Source organism: Sinocyclocheilus rhinocerous, unplaced genomic scaffold (assembly GCF_001515625.1).
Source record: "Sinocyclocheilus rhinocerous isolate Xijiao unplaced genomic scaffold, SAMN03320098_v1.1 scaffold294, whole genome shotgun sequence".
In the NCBI taxonomy this organism is placed as follows: Eukaryota; Metazoa; Chordata; class Actinopteri; order Cypriniformes; family Cyprinidae; genus Sinocyclocheilus; species Sinocyclocheilus rhinocerous.
Window position 1 is genome coordinate 344415 of NW_015644007.1, and position 18036 is coordinate 362450.

At 36.7% G+C, this 18036-nt stretch overlaps 1 protein-coding gene across 1 annotated transcript in view; it reads left to right on the forward strand.

Annotated features, from left to right (window-relative positions):
* LOC107757780 (phosphorylase b kinase regulatory subunit beta-like) overlaps positions 1-18036 on the forward strand; it is an 83339-nt gene that overhangs the window by 60569 nt on the left and 4734 nt on the right. Inside the window, 11 exon segments of the mRNA XM_016575357.1 lie at positions 3489-3544; positions 4971-5064; positions 10068-10151; positions 11558-11662; positions 11883-11965; positions 12043-12133; positions 14069-14127; positions 14299-14461; positions 14540-14621; positions 15077-15102; positions 15104-15190. Coding sequence (XP_016430843.1) covers positions 3489-3544; positions 4971-5064; positions 10068-10151; positions 11558-11662; positions 11883-11965; positions 12043-12133; positions 14069-14127; positions 14299-14461; positions 14540-14621; positions 15077-15102; positions 15104-15190 — 930 coding nt within the window.

Consider the following 18036-nt stretch of genomic DNA (forward strand, 5'->3'; position numbering starts at 1 on the left):
CAAGAGCTTGTAACACTCCAAAGAGAAAGGAAAAATTGAAATCACATCATATGACCCCTTTAAAGTAGCATTAATACCATAGCATATAAATATGGTAATCATACATAGATGTGTAAATTATCTAAATACCACGGTATTAACATATGATACCATCATGGTACGATGCCTCAGATGTTTACACTTTTGAGGACTAATTTGTGCTTCTTTGCAGATACAGCATGATTATGCTAAACGTCACAAGAGCCTTTAACCTCATTTGTTCATTTTTTTTTTGTTTTCAGTTTATTATTGTTCTGAGAGGAAGATAGATTTGTCATTAGAGGTAAATATTGACTGTTTGACTCACGGTGGGGCTCTTGGAGCCACATTATGAATAGAGATCATTTGACTGATTGGTAACGGAGACATTAATAAAGAGCATTTCTTATCACTGTCAGTCCTATTGAGCTGATCATAGTTTATTGTCTGCTGCTTCAGTGTGGAGAGAGAGATTGCAGGAGTCTGCAGAGCACAGAAGGGCTCCCACCAGCACCACTAGTAGTACTTGCAGGGTTTTGTACACCACCAACTGCCATCATTCACACCACTTCAAATAAAACTTCCATAACTACAAAGCCACTACACTGCTGTCAGAAAAGATGTGCATATCCAAGATGGGAAGTTTTTTTTCTCAAAAAAAAAAAGAAAAAAAAAGAAGCTATCTTCTATTCCAGTTTAATGAGGTATGCTGGTACTCACTTTATAAAAGAACCTCACATTATAAAAGAAAACAAAGAAATGCACTGACAGATACACACTGACAGTGGACTTACAATGTACAAATGTTCAATATTTGCCCATTACATTTCAATTGTAAGTTTTTTTAATTTTTTTATTCCATTTTTATTTTGCCAAAGCTGAAGTTTGATTTAAAATAATTTTCTAATGTGATAAACAACAGAAACAATGGAAAAAATTATTCCTCTAGCTTACATGTTTGACACTTTAGCTTGGGGACCAATTCTCGCTATTAAATAGCTATTAACTACGACTTTTGCCTCAATAAACTCCTAATTTGCTGCTTATTAATAGTTAGTAAGGTAGTTGTTAAGTTTAGGGTTGGATTAAGGGATCTAAAATATGGTCATGCAGAATAAGGCATTAATATATGGTCCCATTGCAGAGAGGCACAAAATCACTCTCCAGGACGGTCTTTTTCACCGTACCCTGTTGGTGGAATGACCTACCTAACTCCATCAGGATAGCCAAATCTCTCACAATCTTCAAGAAACAACCGAAAACTCATCTCTTCTGTGAGCATCTAACTGCCTCCTCATAAAAAATAAATAAATAAATAAAACAAATTAAAATAAAAAAACAAAAAAGTAGAATACAATAAAATAAAAAATAAAAACCTATGCCTTCACTTTTTCTGTTATCTTTTATCCTTATCCCTTCCTGTCCTTGCTTTTACTATTTGAACGATGACTGAAACCTTGTATAGCAGGCACTTCTCGTGTTTATTGCCAACTTATGGTAAATCGCTTGATGTATTCCTCAATTGTAAGTCGCTTTGTATAAAAGCATCTGCCAAATTAATAAATGTAAATGTGCTTCATAAATTCTAATAAATAGCCAATATGCTAGTAATATACTATTCTAATAAGCAACTAGTTAATAGTGAGAATTGGTCCCTAAACTGAAGTGTTTGCAGGTAAAACACGTATCCTAAATGTATTGTCAAGACTGGGTATTCACTAAACGACTGTTGCGTACATTTTTGCCTTGATTTGCAGTCTGAAGGAGTCAACACTAGTTGCTGAAAGTCAGAGCCAGTATGCAGATTTTAGGCAGTCAGAGTTGACAGATTTCACAGAGAACCATGTAGCATATAGCGACACAGATTCCGATTTTTTTTAAGCTTCAGACCATGATTCCATTCATTCTGTGGATTTCAAACATGTTTGATATTTCGAGCCAATTTTAGAACACATATTGTTTTCATCTGTCATGAGTCTCCTAGCAACAAGGCGCCTGTGTTTGTTGTATTCTAACAACTTGACCGTCTGGTATTGTGTGATCCTGAGTAGTGTGCATGAAGCCCAGTTTTTCCTCTGTAACCATTTTCAAAATCTCCAAGTGTATGTTGCCTGAAAAGTGTTCAGATTTTCTGTCCTGACTTTCACCCCTGCAGCGTATTCCAGCATTTAGACAAATGCATCTGACAAATGCTTAAATGTTAATGTTGATGCTTTTGCAGTTGATTGTTTTGCAATTATTTTTGGTGCATAAATGACCGACTTTAACCCTGCCATTTAATATCTCTCCAAGTTGTTTCAATAGCGCAGTGCAAACTACTGAAGTTACACGGCACCTTTTCACTTTTTGAATACTTCTGCACCTGTCACATATTAACAACATACCCAGACATTCACTTCCCATCCATCAAGGGCAACTTGAACCTGCTCCCATCCACCTGAACAAAATACCATGCTCCTCTGCAGCCCTCACGCAGGGCAGAATTAGCATGTATAGTCTCTGTTGATCAGCCCTTGTGATGACTCACTGCACTGCCTCCACAAAATGGCTGTGCCAATATGTCATTTAACCCAAAGCTGTGATTTGCCCTGTTCACCGAGCACTTATCTCCCCCGTTTCAGGGGAAGCAAACAACAACAGTCGAGACAAACAGCCTACACCTCAAATATATTACCATCTTCCGTTCAGACTAATAGATCTGTCTATCTCGACGTTTGATGCATCCTAGCGCATTTGAAGGTGTGTTATTTACATACTAGCTGGTTGATATTACAGTTTTTGGAGTTGTAGCAGAAGGTTTGAAAGGATGTTGGATATGTGCCATACATTTTTCCAAGAGAAGTGCCTGCAAACCGCTGTTATTATTTGTTTGACCATAGCACTGAGCAGAACGGCAGAAATAATGATTGTTTTGAAACACAGAGAAGCCCCCAAGTTGTGATCTCGAGAAAACAAGACAAATTAGCTGCTAAGATGCTCTTGCCATTCAGGAGTTGTGGCAGTGGAAGGTTTAAATGGAGGCTGGCTGTCCTTTGTGTGTAGGCAGAGGGCTTTAGCTACTGATTGATATGACCCAACCTATACCTTCAGCAATCAGCAGCTCATTATCTCAGCGAAATTACTACATCATCCAGCCCAAGTGACTGTAATGAGCTAGCATAAAGAATCAGGGCTCTGATCCACCATCATCTCCCTCATCTTTATCCGCAGTCTCTCCTTCTCTCTCTCTCTTTCTCAATGAAGCTTGTTTTCCTCTATTCCCTCCCACCACCCAGTCATCGGTTATACTCTAACTGCTCTGACTTTTCTTTCACTTTTAAGGTCTCTCTCTCTCTTTTCTTCATTTTTAGTGAAGTCACTCACTCCTGAACCAACAGGCGATGGATTTTGCACTCTGTGCCCTTGCCTTTGAGTCTTCTCCGTTGAGACCCAAAGTTTTCTAATACGTCGTCTTTGCTTGTTTCCTGCAGGGTCCCATTGAGAACGATGTGGTCATTCATGTGGCCCTGATAGCAGAAAGTCAAAGGTAAATACATTTCTCAAGTCTCTCTCTGTCTTCATCCTCTGGTTTAATTGATGCATGCACACTAATTATTGGGCTATTCTGTAGCCTTCATCTATCAGCGCCCTCATTTAAAGCTTTTCTGGTGAGAGGGGGAGGTGAAAGAGGTCGTGTGGCCAGCTGGTCCCAGCCAGGCCTGCTCTGCAGTTCATTTAACATTGTTCACCCCAGCACTTAACCCACCTCTCCCCTTATTCACTCTCCAAACCTTAATCAGGATTACTTGTCTAACCCAACCATCAGTTCCTTCATTTAAAGCAGCAAGTTCCACTTAACACCTCACCTTGCCTGCATATCTTGAATAATGTTGTTTAAATATTTACATTTTCGTTGAACCCCACAGCATAAGAAGTGCCTGTAGAACATTCATTTATATAATCACAGTGTCATGCAAGATTGTGTTGCCCTTGGACCTTAATGGATACTTGACTTCAGTGCTTGATTACAAATCCTACATAACAACATTAGGATGTATGTTGCCTATGTAAATATGACAATTAAAATCTTTGAAATTATGTCACAGATCATATTATATAACCAAAGATTAAATGGCCAAATGGATCCTTTTCACATTTCCAGGGTTCTCAGAATTACAAAAGTCATTATAGTTGGGTAAACTTTTATAGTGATGACTATAAAAATCTACAACAAACGTAATTTTTGCATTCTCGTCTGCTCCAATTGCAAAAGAAAAAAAAAATCCATGATAGCGTTATCTGTTTGACTTTAAAAAAGAGTAACAAATTATCAAGAGTTTGAGTACATTGGTCAAAATTTGCTATCATCTATTAGTAACATCATAACATCATACATATTTAGAACAAGGTTTGAAGAACAAGATTTGAACAGGATTCATATTAAGCGAGATGTTAGACATAGTACCACATTAAAAGCAGGGTATGTAATTTGGTTCAAACACATTTTTGTTATGCCAATTGAAACTCTTTTCACATCCTGATAGCAATCACTAAGTTAAGTGGTCTAAATGTATTGATATAAATTTATATCGTCTGTGGAAGGCATAGGACCATAAAATGTTCAACCAGTCATAAGCAATACAATGTAGTAATAAGAAATTATTTTTTCCTCAGCTAGAATCGCTATTAATGTGCTTTGTTTTGAAACAGACATTTTGAAACAAGGCGATAGAACAATTGCACCAAATGGAATTACAATAGAATGATTGTTTCCAAATGCATAGAAGAACACGGGTTATGATCTCAAGAAAACAAGCCAGAAAAATTATAATAGCATATATCTTCTGTTGGCTTTTATTTGTTGTTATTTTTGCAGTTCCTTTTTGATTCCACTAATGGTGCAGAAATTACACACACCTTTAATAGAGTTGTTTTTAATGTGTAATAGTCTCTGTCTTGCTTGTGTCTTTCAGATTGCAGGTCTTCCTCAACACCTATGGCATCCAAACTCAGACCCCACAGCAGGTGGAGCCCATTCAGATCTGGCCCCAGAAAGAGCTGGTGAAGGTATGACTGTTCAATCAATCAAACTGACCAACAAACAAATCTTCCAGGCTGATCAATTTCAGTGACAGTCGCTCCATTAGACCACTGGTCAGTTTGGACCGACTGGCACATCAGTCATGTCAGCCGGTGAATTATTTGTGCATGCTCTTAAAGATTTACACCATGGATTGAACCTCACTAGAGCACTATTGATTAAATCAGTTTGACAAAAGACTCTGAAAATAGACTTTAATATTTTCGCAGATATATAAATGTCCTTTGTGAATATACTAGCAAAATATGAATTCATTGTGACAATATATCAATAGAATGTAGTGTTCATTTACTGACCAACCTGGTCTAAACTTGTCGTCATAAATCAGATTATTAGAATAGTTTTAGGGGTCAGAAATCTTTTGTAAATGACACAATGTCACATTTGACTAATGATGCACATTTGAATTTCTTGAATGATTCTTGAACGAAAGGAGCAATAGCACTAGGTTGATTGCTAGTTATGATATTCTTTGATAAAATGATTAAATTATTAATTTGTATTAATTTACACTACCACTTAAAAGTCAGCAGACATTACTCCAGCCTTCAGTGTTACATGATCCTTCAGAATTCATTCTAATAGGCTGATTTGGTGCTCAAATACCCTTTCTTATTATTCGTGTTATTAGTTGTGCTGTTTACTGTTTTTTTGGAAACAATGATACATTTATTTCAGGAATCTTGGATGAATAGAAAGTTAAAATAAGATTTGAAATATAAATCTTTTTAAAACATCATGAATGTGAATGTCATTTTTGAGCAATTTAACGTGTCCTTGCTGAATAATAAAAGTATTTCTTTAAAATATTTTTAAACGGCAGTGTATTATTAAAGGGGTCATATGATGCAATTTCAATTTTTCTTTCACTTTGGAGTGTTACAAGCTCTTGGTGCATAAAGAAGATCTGTAAAGTTGCAAAGACTAAAGTCTCAAATCCAAAGAGATATTCTTTATAAAAGTTAAGAGTCAGCCACGCCTACCTAAAACGGCTCGTTCTAACACGCCCCCACATATCTACGTCATCTATAATATCTGTTCTGTTAATTCTATATTAAATAAATTTTATATTTAAATCAATCTGTTCTATTAATCAGTAAATTAGTGAATCAAGCCAGAGTCAGTGGTCAACTTAACATCGGCCTCATGACTCAAAACAAAACGTGTCCAGATTCTGAATAAATTCTACACAGAAATACTAGAACGCTGCTAAAATGAGTGAATCTTTTTACTGTGCAGGCCATACAGAGTTTTGGACTCTGGGGACTCCCATTATAATTATCGAAGCTGTCTACGCGCTCTTATTTACACTCTCTACACCTTGTTGATTATAATGTTTATAATAATTACTTTCTTGCAATATATATTGGCTGTTACTCAGTCTACGTGGTGAGCAGTGCAGCGTGCAAATCTAAAATCTTTCCAAGTTACTGTCGATGCCTTACGCTTTGGTTCTACACAAGCTTGTTGTTGTGTCAGGTGATGTTTCTTCAGCGCTCATTATCGTGTGCCACAACAATGGAAATGCATTCATGGATCATACTGCTTATGCAAACTCGCTCATTAGGACTGTTTGTCGTTTCAGATAAACTAATTGAAACAAATTCTGTGAATGGTTACAATGCTCAATGTGTTGTAAACAGAAAATGTTTACACAATGGTAGTAGATCTAAATCGAATGTTCTCATCAACATTTTTCATGATTACTTGATCGTGGATGTGATTGTAATTCAATTATTTATTTGATCAGTGGTGCATCCCTAATGTAGCTCTATCCTTTACAAATCCAAAACCTGATATTTTTTAATAATCATGTAAAACAGAAGCACAGATATGTGAGCGGTTCATAGGTTGACATGCTGTTTCTAATCCAAGCATCAAGGCTGAGCATGAACGTACTTATTGCAGAATCCTGCGTATTAAAGAGGTTTGTTTCAACATCAGCACACTGGCTTCACTGCCCCTCTTGATGTGCTACAGGCTTAACATGCGTGGCATTTGCAGGTTTCGTGTCAGGCATGTTGAGCTCCTGATTAGAGGGAGGGCACTCTCGATTCAGTTGTGTCTTCCCCTCATTGCTATTCTGCACACAAATTTTCCGAGGTACAGAGATCCGCACCGAGAGAAAAAGAGTTCTGGAGCACGAAGCTCTCTCGAAAAATGTTCGTTGTGACAACTGGATTTTGTCTAAATTAGCAGCTATTTTCCTGTTTCAGTTGGATATGAGCTGGATTCTCCTCAGCAGTGGCTTATTCTGCTTGTTCTGTCATTTTTTCTTCTTCTTTTTGTCGTGCTGTGCAGTACACTTTTGTACTGGAGTGTTATTCTGAGAATGTCAGACTGCAGGAGGTCAGAGAGAAATAGAGCTCCATCTAATGTCGTAAAGATGTCAGCACACTCTGACTTTGTCCTCCCTGCACTGGAGTATTATTACTGAGGCAAGCGTCACAAAGCGTTATTATTGCACATAACCAAGGTGAAGCCTTTTATGTTGCTACGCTTCAGGAGACGTGCACTATTACTTTTCTAAGCAATCAGACTTATTTCCACTTGGAAGACAATAAAATGGCCAAAAATAACATTAATTTAGATTGAAAGGTGAACCTGAGGAGTGAAGAGGCTATAAATCTCCAAGTGGGTGGACGTTGGTGAAATAAGGTGGCAGGGAGGCATGAATAAATCATGCAAATTACTGCTTTACTGCTCAGTGTTTTGCTCTGGTATTGTATTTGTTGTAGTTGTGTTGTCATGTGGTTGTCAAGTGTCACGGTCAGTGACACTGGTTTATGTGTTTGATTTTAAAGATACTGTTCACTGACTATACCTCTATTTATTAATTTCCTTGTTGTTGTTACTGTGACAGGAATAAAAGTGTCTAAAAAAGTGAATTAAAGTGTCTAAAAGTCTCAGCCAGTGTGGACCAATTACACTACCGTTCAAAAGTTTAGGGTAAATAAGGGTGTATTCACACCTGTCTTGTTTGGTTCGATTGAATCGAACTCAAGTTCGTTTCCCCCTTGGTGCGGATCTTTTGGTCAGGTGTGAATACAGCAATCACACTCGGGTGCGGACCAAACAACCGTACCGAGATCCAGCTGAAGAGGTGGTCTCAGTCCGGTTCCAAATGAACTCTGGTACGGTTGAATGGATGAACCAATGAATGGATGACCTTAAGCACACGTGTTGTTTTGTTTACAATTTCTGGTTCACTTGCAAAAAGGGCGGTGTGAAAGCGAACCGCACTTTGGTCCGGACCAAAGCAAGTGAACTAGCAGACTTTCCTGGTGTGAATACACCCTAAGACTTTTTTTTTTTTTTTGACAGAAATTGATGGTTTTATTCAGCAAGAACAAATTAAAGGGATTGTTCACCCAAAAATGAACATTTTGTCATTTTCTCACCCTCATGTTGTTCCAAACCGGTATGAGTTTCTTTTTTATGTTGAACATAAAATACGATATTTTGAAGAATGCTGGTAATCAATCAATCCATAGTATTTCTTTCCCTATGGAAGTCAGTGGGGACCAATAACTGTTTGGTTCAAAATTCTTCAAAATATCTTCTTTTGTGCTCAACTTTTTTTTACAGAGAAACTTACAGGTTTGGAATGACACGATAGTGAGTAAATGATGACAAAAGTTTCTTTGGGTGAAATATTCCTTTAAATTGATCAAAGATGTCAATAAAGACATTTATAATGTAACAATAAATATCTATTTCATATAAATTCAGTACTTAAAATTATTTTAAAGAGTCATAGAATCCTGAAAAAAAAACATGTTCACACTTTCCATACTTTTAGTGGCACAATCATTTTAAACTAATAGTAATAATCAGCATATTGGAATGATTTCTGAAGGATCATGTCACACTCAATATTAATGGCTGCTGAAAATTCCGCTTGGCTATTATAGGAAACATTGCATTTTAAAATAATTTTGTTTACAATTACTATGTTTTGTAAAATTTACAATATTATTGTTTTCACTGTATTTTTGATCAAATAAATGCAGCCTTGGTTACCATAAGAAACTTCAAAACACTGAACGTTAGTGTATCTGCATGGATCAATACACAGTACAACACACACACACAAAACTAAAATAAAATAAAATTTATATACAAAATAGGGATTAGTCTTATTAGCCAGTGTGATACTACCTAGCACACTAGTTTTACATTTTCTTCAGAAAATGTTTGAATCTGCTTATTCCTACAATTTTACACAGCAAAGTGTAATGACTTAGAATCTGGGCTTGAAATCTAAAAGAACTATGAACTATCACTTGTACCTTTGAGTAAGGCACTTAACACCAAGTTGATCCAAGGGACTAGAGACTCTTAAGTATACAGCAAGTTGTGGTAGATGAAAGTATCAGCTGAATGATAAATTAATAATTAGTTATTCTTAGAAAGTGAGCAGCTTCCTTGAGGTCAGGAGGAGGTGTTGTGAAATTGTTATGCTCAAATAATGGCTTAATTGCTCAGATCTCTTTGTCTTAATTAATGGCACTAAGACCTTGTGAAAAATATCACAGCGGTATTGAACCAACTTAAAACTACAAGGTAAACTGGCTTGTCTGGCTCATGCTGATTCTTCTGTGGCACACACTGTGTTGTGCCAGGTATGAGGGGATATTAATATTCACAGTAACAGGAGGTGATCCCCATGTGATACAGTTTTATCTGGTGGTATCTCACTCATGCCATAAAAATCACACCACCCAACAAAACCTAGAGTCTTTAATCTGTTCCAGTCATACAAAAGCCTACACACATCCTGTCATGACTGTTTTGTTGACCTTTTCTCCAGGGAAATAACCAGTCTTTCAGAATCAACTACTGAACAAAACATACACGGTATTAATTAAACCATATGGTTCCTGTACTATAACGGCTCAGATAATGCCTTTGCACACATAATGGACAGGCATTCTAGTTGTTAAAGAGTGTGACTGTATTTTTCCAGGCATACCACTTTCTTGCTATCAATAAGAAGCTCGGTTTGAGTGGGAGACCAGAGAGGCCTGTTGGCTGCATTGGCACTTGCAAGGTAAACAATGTTCTGTGTGCTCTCCTGACAAACATTTTCTCATTTATTTCAGCTCCTGCTCATTACAGTTCTTAGTGTTTGAACCTCATAATAAAAAGAGGCTCAGAGCAACACTATGGCTATGATAATAAATATTAGTCCAACTCTAAAAAAAAATAAATAAATAAAAATACATTTTGTGCACATTTATGTGCACTATATTTTTTAAGCCATAAATTGTATATGTGTGAGGAACAGACTGAAATTTAAGTTGGTATTGACTGATCCTTTACAAAAATTAACCATGGTTTTACTACAAATAAAACCAATATAACCATGGCTACTATAGTTATGCCATATATCATTGTTGTAGCCATTTAAGAAAATGTATTTGTAGAAAATTGTGTCATTTGTAAACGTCATAAAGGGCATGGTAATGAATTGGATGACAATATGCCGGGAGAAATGGAGAGAACAAACTTCATATGTTTTTTGTTTTGTGGAAAGTCCCTTTTCGAACGAATTTCATTTTGTATAATTTGGATCTTAACTTTAATCAATGTTTTGTTGATCAATTATCGAATCAAATAAATAAGAACAAGGATAGAACGCATTGTGGAATGAAGTGCGTAATGAAATGCAAACCCACTACCATGCTTCCGTGGCCTGAAGAAAAGGCCAGAACAAATGGTAATCAGTATGCCAAAAAAAACATGGTTGCTACGCTTTTACTACAATAAAACCATGGTTATTTTTCGTAAAGGGTTGGTTTGCTTTTCAAACAGTATCTGACTGATTTGTTTAGAAATGATCTAGTTGCCGCAGTTCTTGAGTTAACATCTTGGTAACAGAGTAGATTAATGAAAAAAATCTGTATATTAAATCTGTATCTGTATCTCATTATATGGCTTTCAAAGACTTGGAAAATAGCACTTAACTCATGAAGTACTTTTATGGTTGTTTTGTCATTTTTGGAGCTTTACAGCCATGGTCACTATGACTTTTCATAAAGATTTGTCAAAATATTGTATTAAAAATAGAACTACCCCTTTAACTAGACACAAATATGAACTATAGATGATTAATTATAAGCCTATTGTTCTATTCCAAAACCTGCTGATCCTCACTACCAGCATTGTTTTTTTAAGCACGATGACATTTGGGGAAGATAAAAATAAGAACTCCAGACAGAGTAATTATCCTCTGTATTTGATAGAGAATTGATTATATTAAGTACTGTATGACAGTGGTGGGCAGTATGCAGCTTCTCCTAGAAATACTTAGAGAGTTACAGGGATGTTCCTATGTCTGTCAGTGCAGAACGAATGCAATGTTTCATATGCTGTCTGAGGTAAAGTATATGTCTAGATCTACCAGTCATCCATATAGTTGCAGGTAACGCAGTGGGTCATTTCTCTCCCCCTCAGATTTATCGAATCCTTGGAAAGACTGTGGTCTGCTATCCAATTGTCTTCGATCTTAGCGACTTCTACTTGTCCCAGGATGTCATGCTTTTGATAGATGATATTAAGGTGAGTTGGGCGGTATCACACCTCACCGGTTCCTCAGACGATGTAAGAAGAGGGCTCACTTTATGTTCCATACTTTGTCTATCTTTCTATATAAAGAAAGAATCAAATTTAGGGCAGAAAATGGGCAATGGACAGAAACGTTCCCCATAAATCATCAGTGTCGGCCCTCTTCTGCTATCTGCACTGTATTAACGCGTTTGTGTTTACACGTGTTTTGCAGAATGCCTTGCAGTTTATTAAGCAGTACTGGAAGATGCCAGGCCGACCTCTCTTCCTTGCCCTTATCAGAGAGGACAACATTAAGTAAGAGTCTCTCCAGGATCAGCCAGATCCTGGTTTTGTTTATGAAAGGTTCAGTAATGTCATCTCTTGCCTCCTAGGGGAAGCCGCTTCAACCCCATCCTGGACATGCTGGCGTCTTTTAAGAAGGGAAACATTGGAGGAGTCAAAGTTCACGTGGACAGACTTCAGGTGTGCTGCTCTTTACAATAAATTATTTTACTGTATATAAAAGTATTTTTGACTTCTAAAATCAGCATTTCCCTCGTAAAAATTAAACTAAAGTATTATTAAAAATGAAAGAAAGCATTATTAAAAGATGTATTTATAGTTCTCTGAATAGTTAAATTTTGTTCAAATTAGACAAGGGAAATCTGAGAAATCACAAAGCATGGTTTTGAAATTATTATTTAAATAATTAATTTAAAGAAGTATATTGCCTAAGGCATATTGCCTATTTAGCCTTGAAACAGTCAATAAAACCTTAGTTGACAATTACATTTAGACGACTGAACACAAGCAGACTTTACTACAACTATTCCTGTTGAGTTGGCGTATACACTACCATTTAAAGGTTTTTGGTCAGTTTTTTTTTTTTTTAATGTGTTTTGAAAGAAATCTTTTTAGAAATCTTTACATTTTAAAATGTAATGTATTCCTATTTTGAAATAACCTTAATTTTCAGCAGCCATTACTCCAGTCTTCAGTGTCACATGATCCTTCAGAAATCATTTTGATATGCTGTTTTGGTGCTTAAGAAACATATATTTTTTATTATTATATCAATGTTGAAAACAGCTTTTGGATCAATTTTTTGGATCAACAAAGTTCAAAAGCATTTATTTGAAAGAGAAGACATTATAAATGTCTTTACTGTCACTTTTGATCAATTTAATGCATGCGAGTCCAAATTTTTGAATGGTAGTGTACAATATATTGAGCCATTCAATTATAGTGAAGTCACCTCAAAATGTCTACAGGTAGACAATGGAAATATTGAGCTATATAAGTCTGAAAAGAGTTACAAACTCATTTCTAAGGTTCATAGACTCAATTGAACACAATGTGAGCCATTAGACCCTGAGTTTTGGTAAATGTTCACAGAGTTGGTCAACCTGTCAAAATTTCAAGGGCATAGCACCTCATGCAGAAGATTCAAAAGATATCAGAAAACAGTTAAAGCATCGCAGACTGTGCCTGTACAATAAAATATAGTGGTGGCAGCATGATTGTATTAGAGATTGCCTTGGGACCTGGATTAACTGTTATTATTGAAAAAAACACCAGTTCTGCTATATGCGCGTAATAGACAGTTGTTAAGGAGAATGTCCAACCAAGCTGAAGCTTAAAGTCACGATGTAACAGATTGTAACATTTTTTTTCATGTTGTGATGTACACCTGAGTGAAATGGAGTATCAAAAAGAAAATAGTGAAAGGTGAGGTCTTGGTTCTGTTTGTTGTTTGTTGTTGATTGGATGGAGGCTGTTCTGAATGTGAGCTTGCATTCAGACCAGATATCAGATGAAATTATTGGAGACTTCTGGCATACATCACCAGAGAGAAGTGTCATTTCCCTGGGATACTGAGTTATGACGTAAATTACAAGGTCAATTTTTTTCTCTATTAGTAATTTCAATAACATTTGATTAGAGTGTTAATGATGGCATTTAGAAAATAGATAGTGTGACTTTACATTTCGTGCTGACTTTAAGTGTAATTGGGTGATGCAGCAAAACGATGATTAAGATTATATCTGAATGGCTAGAAAGAAATAAAATAAAGGTTTTGGAGAGACCTAGACAAAGTCCAGACTTCTGGAATTTGATAGAGACAAGTTCTTGACAGAGATTCTGCCAAAAGACTTTGACAGAGAAAAGCAGGCTCATAATATTTAAATCATAATACATATGCACTGTTTCCACTTGGTTCCCTTTGTGAAATATTTCATTTATATAGCCATAGAGAGCATAATAAAGAATATCACAACAGGGGAAAATACTCTTTTACGGCACTGTAGTTGCTTAGCATGTTGATTAACAGACATTTAGGACATATTACATGTATCATTGCATGTCTTGTCTGAATGCCTGTGTAACATTATAACATTCTTTGTGGAAACTCTATAGACCCTGATATCAGGCGATGTGGTGGAACAATTGGATTTCCTTCGTGTCAATGAAGCTGAGTAAGAATTAACCTCCATTTACACCATTTATTTTCCTCTCCACCTTTATGTTCAATATGATTCACTTATTGAGGCAATAGAAAGCAATAACCCTTATGGTCTTTAATGCATGCCTCAGGTTCATCTTCCATTTCCTATTGCCTCAATACTTCCTTTATGTTCTTTCTGTAGGATCCCAGAGTTTAAGAGCTTTGAGGAGCTGGAATTGCCCAAGCACTCGAAAGTGAAACGTCAAACCAGCACGCCGAACGCCTCTGACCTGGAGGAGCAGCCCGAGATCAACACTGAGGAATGGCTCCATAAATCCACATTTGAGATTCTACAGAAATTCAATGTGAGCCTCACTATCCTGCCCATGTGTGATTATGAGTTTCATATAGGTGCTCTTATGTAACTCATATTCTGTTATCAGGACTGTGACTGTCTGGCCAGTCAAGCCCAGCTGGCCAGTATTCTCCTCAAAAAAGAAGGCCCTGACTTCTTCGATAGAAACGGTATGTGATTTCTCTTGATTTCAATAGCAGTTTTTCCTAGCATTTTCATGATTAAATGTGTAAGGCTGAAGTATTTCAGCAAAATTAAAATGATGGGCTTTTTAAAGAGCCACAGGACACGTCTTACCGCATGGCTGCTTTTAAAGCTCATCTGAATGAAATGTCCACAGCTGTAATCCATTTAGTGCCTTCATGGCTAAGCAAGTGGGGTGGCAATGCTAGCTCACACCCTTGTCATTCCCGTAGTTACAGTTTATCTCGTAGCTCAAGATGGTTCACACTCTTAAACGGACCTATGGAACAAGCGTGGCGCGATTAAATATATGCTTATATGTGATTTTATGTCACAATCTGGAGCTTCCACATGTCTTTGGGCCTAAATGCTCCAGGAATGTTGTCTGAAAATATGTGTTTTTATGGTTAACGTGCCATTCTTAACCCTCCTTTGTGTTCAGAGAATCTTAAAGATGACTTGGAGAGACTCGGTGCGTAGTGCTGCGGCCGTTATCCAGAAGTTTGCCGGTTCTATAGCTCCCCATATAACCACTATGTTGGTCCATGGCAAGCAGGTAATTGGCCATTGGGGCACACAACCTCTGCATGTGTGGTGTAACTGTTGACTCTGTGCCGACGGATGTGTGAACTCATGAGCACGCAGCACTCATCCTTTGTTGTTTTTCTTTACATCCGCTCACTCAAGCTGTTGTGATCATGCACAGAGAAACCATGCAGCTCATTACTTGTTTGTCTTTTCCTTTTATAATTGTTATTTTGCGCATATGGTAATTTTTTTTTTTTGGAGGCAAGCTATTTTGTATCCTTCATAGCACAGATTGATGTCTCATAGCTGAGGTTATCACTGTAACAATGTTTAATTTGCAGTTTGTTTGTGAACTAAATCCCATTATGTCTGTGACAGTATAACCTGTCCATAACACCTATTGATATTAATTCCTCAAAGGAATCCATCAGCTAAACATGAAATTGGTGAACATTAAAAGTTGTAGCTCAAATTACGTTAAAGTCATGGATTCAATTTCCAGGGAATGCACCTACTTATAAAACTTATACCCTGAATACACTGTAAGATGACTTTGGATGAAAGCGCTTGCCAAATAAATAAACAAATGAATGGTAGTATAAGTATAACATTGTATTATAAAGTGTAGTCCAGGAGCAAGAACAGCAGGGTCTGAATGCCCAGTGCCACTTTGTCATTTTGAGATGCTGCGCTCTCCTGATCGTTTTCATCCCAGAGGGCCCAGCTTGAAATATTAATGAGGATTTAAATGCTACAGGGGGTCAAAATATATAACAACATCTCATTTATTCAAATGAGCATCATGCTGCATTACAATTAGATAAAAAAAAAATCGAAAGTTCAAAGAAGTTTGGCGGGGTTCACAAAGTTCTTGTAACAAGCCTTTTTGGTGATACAGTATATGTGAAATGATTTACCTTTGACCCCCAGCTACATAATTTGTCATTGCTTATGAGGCAGCAAGTCTTACAGTTGAGTTCAAAACTTTAGGGTCGTTAAGATGATTTAATGTTCTTGAAGTCTTTTATTCTCACCAAGTCTGCATTTATTTGATCAAAAAATACAGTAACAGCAGTAAATTGTTATTTTTATATATTTTAAAATGTATTTTAATACTGTGATCACAGAGCTGAATTTTTGCAGGCATTACTAAAGTCTTCAGTGTCACATGATCCTTCAGGAATCATTCTAATATGCTGATTTGGTGCTCAAGAAAGATTTCTTATGTTGCAAATCGTTGCTGCTTAATATTTTTTGTGGAAACTATGATACATTTTTCAGCATTCTTTGTTGAATAGAAAGTTCATAAGGACTTGAAATGGAAATCTTTTGTAACATTATAAATGTCTTTGCTGTCACGTTTGATCAATTGAATGTGTCCTTGCAGAATAAAAGTATCAGTTTATTTAAAATAATCTTACTGACCCCAAACTTTTGGACAGTAGTGTATATTTTAGGAATAAACTATATTTTGTAATAGGCTATAGTGCAGCCCCATTTATGTTTGGCTCCATTGAATGAGTGAGAATATCTCTGTTGTACTGTGTTGTGTTCACCAGGTCCATTGTGCGCCTTGCTGCCAGTCTCTTAACTAAACTAGTGGACAGCCTTGCACCGAGCATTACTAGCGTTTTAGTGCATGGCAAGCAGGTAAGTGGAACACAGGAACAGGGGCCTAAAGAATTGTTATGAACAGCATCTGAAGTCAAAAATATAAATTTCAATCCGGGATTTCCCACAAACTTTTTAATGTTCACTGACTATAAGTAGGCAAAAATTAGCCTTAAAATGTGTTTCAGTCATGATGGACTCCTCTTCCTATTATGTAACATGATAGTATCTAATTGCATTAGTCACCACTGCCAAAGCTAACCTGCTGCCCTTTCATTTGACGCTTAACCAATCATTCTGCAGCAAAATCGCTTTTACCCAGAACTCCTGCAGCCATCCCATTGGTTCGTGTAATACATTTAACATCATTGTACATTTACCTTTTATTTGCTTTGTGTTGAGACAAACATTACGTGTGGTGTGGAGTATTTGTTTAATGAACTGCCATAGTTTCCCAACATAGGCCTTTTTAGCCCCTGGTGGTTGTGAAATGATTCATCAGAGTAGCGCACTAGCAGTGAATCTGCATATAAATTACATCCTAGGGGCCTAATGTTGTGGGTAAGATAAATGGGTACGTTTTGGTTTGAAAATGGGTCATTCCTTGCATCCTAAGAGCAGTCTTAGCTGACCTGCATGTAGAATTATAGAGTCTTAGCCTTATTTAATTTAAAGAAGCTGAGCCCTTATCTGTGTGCTCCCTACTTAATGTGTATTTGGGTAAATTGTAGGGGTGATAATCGCAGGGTACCTCATGATACGATACGAATCACGATACATGGCTCACGATACGATAATATCGCGATACATCGATTCTGCGGTAATCGATATATTGCTAGACAATTCTATAATGATACATCACGATATCTGTCTAACTATGAAAACAAAATGCCTGTGAAAAGTTTAAGTGCAAGTTTTCTCTCTTTATTCAAGTCCAAACTGTTAGAAAGCAGCACAAAAGTTCTGTAAATCAAATTTAACATGCTAAGGAAATTAATCATTTTATTCTTGGACTTACTAAAAGCTTACACTTTTCTTTGTGTGTAAACCAACACATTTAACTGCTTATCAACTTTATATATAGCCTATATATAAACCTGGTACATTTCAAAATTTACCTGGAGTGCTTTCTCAACCTTTCCTCTCCTCTCATCATAAAAACGGAGCCCCGCGCACGACATGCAGGGGGGGAAAAAGTGCATCTTTTGCGCGCTCAGGTTCGTTATTTCAAATGTAGACGCGCGGCAAGCAAACACACTGCAC